At 33.4% G+C, this 7,887-nt stretch overlaps 1 protein-coding gene across 1 annotated transcript; it reads right to left on the bottom strand.

The window, feature by feature from the left end:
* Window positions 1-1,376: 1,376 nt before the first annotated feature.
* Window positions 1,377-7,156, bottom strand: LOC114174864 (omega-6 fatty acid desaturase, endoplasmic reticulum isozyme 2). Its single transcript, XM_028059902.1, has 2 exons — window positions 6,951-7,156; window positions 1,377-2,816 (listed from the first exon to the last, which is right to left on the bottom strand). The coding sequence occupies exon 2, from the start codon at window positions 2,803-2,805 to the stop codon at window positions 1,654-1,656; it is 1,152 nt and encodes a 383-aa protein (XP_027915703.1). The 5' UTR covers window positions 2,806-2,816; window positions 6,951-7,156; the 3' UTR covers window positions 1,377-1,653.
* Between the last annotated feature and the right edge of the window lie 731 nt (window positions 7,157-7,887).

The following is a 7,887-nucleotide window of genomic DNA, read 5'->3' as shown; positions in this document are numbered from 1 at the left end:
ATCGATGTGTATTGTCATGTTTTGTGTTATAATGATTAGACAAGTTTGAGTATATATCAATGGGTACTCCTAAATGTTTGAATATGTCCCCATGACTGTTACCGTTTTTGCAAGTCTTCATGACTGTTACAGTTTGGACAGGTTCCCATGATTGCTAAGGTTTGGGTAGGTCCCCATAACTACTACGGTTTGAGTAGTTTCCATAACTGTTATAAATTGGACAAATTCTCATGACTGTTATGGATCGGACAGGTCCTCATGATTGCTACGTTTTGAATAAACCCCTATGATTGGTACAATCTACGCAGGTTCCCATGATTGTTACTGATGGCGCTGGTTCCCATGACTGCTATTGATTTGGCAAGTCACCATGACTACTACTAATTGGACTGGTTTTTAAGACCGTTACGGGTTGGGCAGGTCTGTTATTGAATGATTTGTTGCGTGATATATGTGAGATGATGCTTATTATATGGATGATCCATCCCTTTATCAATCCATAGTTGGTGCTTTATAGTATATCATTATTACCATGCCATAGTGTGCATAAAGTTTGTCAATTTATGGCTCAATCTCTCATTGAACATTGGAAGGCAGTCTAGGGTATTCTACTCTATCCAAAAGATCTATCTCTTATGGTTTGCACATTCAACATATTTCAATTGTTCTCAACAGATACACTATCCACGCATATTGTGATGCAAATTGTGTGGTGAAGCTGTGCGGTTGCAATCTCTTCTTCAAGTCCTGAAGCCAAATACCACAACCTTGGGAGTAATGTTGCTGAAACTGTGTGGTTGTGATCTCTTCTTCAAGAACTTGAACTCAAGTGCAATACCCCTATTGTTTACTGTGACAATCAAAGTGTCGTAGCTTTTAGTCATAATCCAGTTCTACGCTCTAAAACAAAAGACATGGAACTTGACAATATTTTTGTTCGAGAAAGAATGCTAAATCACTCCTGACTTGTTTGTCATGTCCATGTTGCTGAACAAGTTACAAATAGTGACCAAATCCCTCTCTCAAGTCTTATTTTCTTCTCTAAGACACAAACTCGTGATTGAAAAGAATCGATCACATTGAGTTTAAGGATGACGGTTATTATCATATATATATATATATATATATATATGATAATATTGTATTTTGCTTTCTTTTTCGTATGATATGATGTGATAATACAAAATATTATGCAGTGATCTCTCTTCTTTAATTACCAGTTCCTTAATCTACCAATCAAGGTTATAAGTTTAATGTGAATCTCACATTAGAAATAACTTCAATAGCAAGACGAGTTCAGTGAATTAAAAAAAGAATCATTATTCATGCTTCTCAACATTTAGAAAAACAAATAATGATTTTAGAACTTCTAAATGGGAACAGAATAAGCGAATTGCTTGCAATAAAAAACTAGAACAAGAATAAGCTTTCCTCAACAGCGTAAGAGACATGGTGTACATGCACTGATTCAAACCTTGGTGCAATAATTAAACTGTTCTGGGACGCCATATCTTATTCTGCAAACAAAAACCGCTACACTACTTTTTAGACACTACTACCACCAACATTAGGGTTCAACAAAATTATTCCCAATAAGCAGGTTTGCATACTTAACCGACACAAAGGAAACTTAAAACGCGGCAGCACTAATCATCACAACTTATTGTTGTACCAAAATACACCTTTGTTCTCAGTACCGTGATCTGGCTCCACGTAAAGACACTCTCTTGCCTCTCTCCACATTGCCTTCACAAATGGAGTCTCGTCAAGTCGATAATACTCTCCCAAAATGGGCCTAATTGCTTTTGTAGCCTCCATTGCATGATAATGCGGCATTGTGGAGAACAAGTGATGTGCCACATGAGTGTCTGTAATATTATGGAAGACCTTGTTCAGAATTCCATAATCTCTGTCAATTGTTGCCAAAGCTCCTCTCAACCAGTCCCACTCAGAGGAATTGTAGTGCGGCAATGCAGGGTGAGTGTGCTGCAAGAATGTAATCAACACCAGAAATCCATTGACAATTAGCAAAGGAACTCCATAAACACACACCACCCAGGCAAACCCTTTTGTCATGGCAAGATGGTAAAGGCCATAGCATACTGCAACTATTCCAGCATCTGATATATAAATTTGAAGTCGTTCACGATCGGTGTAAATAGGACCATAAGGATCATAGTGGCAAGCAAACCTTGGATAAGGCCTGCCTGACACATTAAAAGCCAGGTACATGGGCCAACCAAGAGTGAGGGTGACGAGTAGTGTGAGGACTCTGCCTGGTGGATTGTTAAGGTATTTAGAGAACCACTGCATACCGGACTTCTGCTTTGGCACAAATACTTCATCCCGCTCAAGAGAACCGGTGTTGGAGTGATGACGGCGATGGCTGTATTTCCATGAAAAGTATGGGACTAGGAGAGCAGAATGGAGAACAAGGCCAACGATATCATCAAGCAGCTGGTAGTCACTGAATGCATGGTGGCCACACTCATGAGCAATGACCCAAACGCCAGTGAGGATACAACCTTGGAAAGCCCAGTAGATTGGCCATGCAAGGAAAGACAGAGGATGGGGAAGGGTGTGAAAGTAATGGGTGGCAACATAATAGAGGCAGAAGGCTATGGTTAGATCGTAAATCACATAGGAGAATGAGCGGAGAACAGAGCGCTGGAAACAGTGAGGTGGGATGGCCTTCTTGATCTGGCTGAGGCTAAAAGGAGGTTTTTCACATGGCACCCGCTTTAGAGGGTCGACTTCTGATTTCCTGTTGGAAGGAGGAACAAAGGTTCGGCCACCAGCCCCCATCTTCACACAACCTGCAAAAGTCAACATCAGGGCATATTCTTACAACACTTTCCATGAACATGAACGAGACTCATATCTCAAGCCAAGAATTATCGGCAATACCTACCTAGTGGGTTCTAAAAGCACACAGCATTAGAATGGATAAAATGTGTGATCTTCAGAGCAAAAACATGCATTATTAAAATAGTGCATAGTGAACATTTCAACAAAAGTAGGTAACATGTTCCTCTCATTATCGTTTGTATTTCATACGTTTCATCTCTATACTCCTATTTGATATGGGGGGAGATAATCCTACTTCTAATACTAATAATAATATGCAGATTAAAAGCGAATAGAGAAACACGCACTTACCTATACAGGAATAGAGATTGCTGGCAATACACTCTAATACTTTTAGTAACAGAAGATGTGGTAGATAAAACATGCTAACAGAGTATGTTGAAACCACTAATCACCCTGTTATATTTTTATTTTCTTCTTACAATGGACTTCAGCATGGACCAACCATGGTATAGATGTACACCATGGACACAAAACAAAAATGAAATGGGCAGGGTGATGTCTAAGCTATGATTTTATAATTAAAAGAGAAAAAGCAATCCACACGCAAAAGTAAACGTAAAAAAGATTCATTCACAATTCAGAAGAATAAACATGCAACATTATTCAAATCTATAAACAAATGGGAAGACTTTTCCAATGAGAAACAATAAGCATAAATAGCTAGATATGACACTACATTAGCTTTCCATAACTTTCCCCCTATGTCTCACTAGTGATGATCATCGTGACAAAAGGTAGAACCGTGTCAACTACTAAGCAAATGATACAGAAACTCAAATTGATTTGTAGAGTGTGTCATGCTTTACTGTTTGTTTTAGAGTGAAAATATTGCAATCGAAAACGAAATACAGTTATTTTCTATAATCATAATCCTGAGCTTCCTGTAAAAAAATACCAAGTCTAATGATATAAATTAAAAAAATATAAAAGGCCATATATCACTTTCTATACATATTAGCTTAAGAAAAACGAGCGGCCGCCATCCTTCAAGGAAGTTCGACGTAAGTTAGGTAGGTCAGATTTTCAACCATTAAACAAAACAGGTGTTTATATCTCAACCAGAGAAACTTATTTACTGTAGGAGTTTTGATTACAAGTTGTGTACATTGCATCAAAAGAATTTATCATAAATAAATACAACTCAACCGGCTTCAAGTTGTCCCATCTTTAAACAAAATTATTAAGACAAATACAATTTGCAAAATCGTCAATCAATCTAACTGATGTATACATTTTGTTGGTATTATCTACAACAACGATGAGTCAGGGGGGACCCACCATAAACATGGCAATATATGTATAAATGATAAATGCGGTCGCGAATAAAGTATCGTGGACAAATGGGATTTAATTATTCCAGTCGCTTTCACTATATAGACATTAATGAACATTGAATGCAAGAAAAATCATTTGAAATAAAAATTACTAATACGACATGTTTAAAAATTTCATAACAAAAATCATTGTAAGTCCAAAAGAAAATATTTTTACTAAGTTCTTATTCTTTTATAAGGTCAAATTAAACATAATAACAACTTGTTCATTAAAAAGTTTAAAAACTTAATACAAAAGCAAAATATAAACATAATATATTAACTAACAATTTAAGCTAAATATAAAAATTGAAGTTTACAATTATTTAACATTAATTAAAATCATAATAAACAATAAATAACCGAGTAACATAGTAACACGTACATAATTCTTTAATATATACTATTTATTAATTTCAAAATATCTGAAAATAAAAACTTGGTAAAAAATCATAATAAAATTTATCGAACCAACTTTCATTCAGCTCTAATAAATTCTATTTGTCTCTTCATTTTGTCGTTCCAAAAGGAGATTAATTTAAATAAAAACGAGAAAGCTTATAGCGAGGAAAATGTTTTAAAAAATCACTTTCTCGAGTTTTTGTAATATTAAAAACTTATACTAGTTATATACGCATATATATATAACTAATATAGCAATTAATAAGAAAATAATATTCACACTTAATACTAATACATTAAAAACAATTATATATATTACATAGCAATAAACGACTACAGTCTTTGAAAACATAGATACACCCCTCTTCATAGGCGTTAAATTTAATTATGATAGAGAAAGTATGCAATAAACCGATATCATATAAAAACATAAATTTCCCCCATGTTTTTTTTTTTGAGATTTGATTTAAGAAATTTTCTATATAGCAAAGTATACAATAAATTATTTCAGTTTTATTAAAATATTTATAAGACTTTAATTTACACTTTTTTTTTTCTTCATCAAAATAAATAAATGTATACATAGACATAAATTGATAAAAATTTAAACATATAAAATATAATATTGTAATCGATATGATTTTCAATTCAACTTCCAAATAGCAGTTAATAAAAATAAAAAATAAGACCTGTCTAGCTATACTTTTATTATTTTCTTCAAATAAATAGGAAAAAAAAAAGAAGCATAATGAATAAGTCACATTGAAACGTAGTCTATTTAATTTTCATAAACATAATATTTATTAAATCAGGTTCCCTAGTACTATAAATAATCAATGGAAGTGAGGATTCCAATTTTATAATGATATGTTTACCCATTGAAATTAAGATAAAGCGACTCCTACTTTGTTAAGATCGCATATCCATACATAATTACACTCAAACAAGAAGCATAGACAATCAAATCCAAAATCTCGAAAAGAAATTACTAGTACATATTACTCAAAACAAATGATTAACAAAATTTAAATGAAGAAAAATATACAAATATTACATATTTTAATCAAAAAATTATTAAATAATATCAGAAAAAGTCCGTCTTATATAACAGAGTACTAAATAATGATCCTACATAAATAAATAGGCCTAATAGGACTGGAACACAAAAACGCTATGAATTTTTACATTATCAGTTAACACATGTGAAATAAAACTTAATAAACTTATCAATTCAATAATAATAATAATAATAATAATAATAATAATAATCTATGTAAATTAAAATTATTTGAAATACAGAGAAAAAAAATCAAAACTAAGTAGAAAGGTTAAACGAAATTTTAAAATTGATAATAACTCAAATTTTATTCTTCCTTGTACGGTACTAAAACCAAAGCCAAGACGAAGAGATATAAGATTGAATGAATAGTGAACTCTACCATCAATAACACGTTTTAAATTAAATAACTAGCAACATATACAGGCAAATAGACATTGTCCAAGCATTCATAACTATTAATTATTTGAAAGTAATATAACTTTTGGGAGGTTTGGTATATATTTAAAATAAAGGAAAGAAAAGTGCAATTTAAGAAAAGAACATGAAGAAGAAATTTCCTTCCTCCAAACAACAGCAAAATTTATCGTCTTCGAGAGTTGCAGAGATTTTTTAACCCAAGTTGGGCAACGAATCGGAATATTCTAACTCACCAACCATCCAATTGGTCAACCAAACTATTCATTAAGCACAACAGTAAATAAGCGCAGACACCAAGAAAAAATCAAAGAGGAACAACCAGTGAAATCCTAACTCCTGATAAGCCGTGTGTATCCAGCTCGACAACAACAAACACACAGATTAACACAAGCGAATAAACGAGATCTGAAAGAAAACAGAGGTGGCCGGTTACCTCGCGCAAAATTTGTTCCAGATTCACTATAGTCAGGCTTATTACAGAAGAGAAAAAACACAATGCTGTCGTTTTCCGGAGTATTAACACAAACCAGAAATACGACAAGCGACAGAGAGGTAAAAGAGGATTCCTCCTTAGATCCGATAAAGATGCGTCGTAAAACAGAGGTATAGAGAGGGATTTATATATACATATAGATAGCAGAGAAATAGAGTGAGAAAATCAAGCAGGACATGTAAGAATTGGCCACAATCAAATCACGTTGTACGAAAATCACGTAAAATAAAATAAGCGTGGAGTAGTTTAGAGTGAATCGAAGCGCGGAGAGCGGAAACAGTTAGATCGAGCGAGAATAGGGAAAGGAAAGTAAGAATAGGAGAGAGAAACTTACATAGATAGATAGCATTGGGAAAGAATATGAGAAGAAAGAGATAACGAGAGAGAAAGTTACCTGAAGGTGTGAGGGAGAAGGTTTGTTGGTGCGGTGAAGAATGTGTGAAGAGGAGGGAGTGAGAAAGGGGGCAAGGGTTAGAAGAATGCGGGGTGCTGTATTTAAAGTGTGTTTGGCACCGAGTAACAGTGGAGGTGCGGCCTCCGTCCAATGAAGGTAGGGCCCACTGGATTTTTTTACACGTTCTTCTGCTAATGCCAAAGCTTGTTTATGGCTCACCTTACCTCTTTCCTCCTTCATCTTTTTAAGGCCCACGGCCTATTGCATCTATCATGTTTAATATTCTTGTAAAAAAATGGTACAAGATGGTTACGGTGAAAATTTTGCACCACTCCCATGTTCACTAAATTTTAATTGTACCTCCGCCACTGGTTTGAATGTATTTAAAAATAGGATAGATATAAATTTTAAACGTGATTTGTGATTTATGAATATGTTTTGTATTTTTTTTTGAAACGTGATTTAAAAAAAAATTAAAATATTGCATTGAAAAGTCGGATTTTCCGATGTTTTTTAAGCTGGTGATGACCGTTCAATTAAGAATGAGAGGATAAGGTCTCACAATATGTATGGCACAAATACACATACTTTCATGTGAATATTTTGTGATATTATTTTAAGAGTGTGATGCAAGGGTTCAAGAGCTGTTATAGAAATGTGTAAAAAATATTATTTTTTTTTAACATGTGTCTGAAGTTCATGTTGAGAAGGATGAATGTGCATGTGAGAAAATTAACACCATCTTATAAATTAAACAATTAATTAATTGATATTATCTAGTTTTATCCATCTCATTTAAATTTATATTTTAAAATTTAAAATATGGTTCTTATACATATATAAGAAATTATTAAGATCACTATTACGCATAAAATAAAAGCTTATTAAATTAGTTGTTAGACGTAAAATTTCTTTCATCCTATCTTTATCACTATAC

This window comes from Vigna unguiculata, chromosome 1 (genome assembly GCF_004118075.2).
Source record: "Vigna unguiculata cultivar IT97K-499-35 chromosome 1, ASM411807v1, whole genome shotgun sequence".
Taxonomy (NCBI): Eukaryota; Viridiplantae; Streptophyta; class Magnoliopsida; order Fabales; family Fabaceae; genus Vigna; species Vigna unguiculata.
The sequence above is the reverse complement of the archived record's forward strand: the minus strand, read 5'-3'. Positions and strand labels throughout refer to the sequence as shown.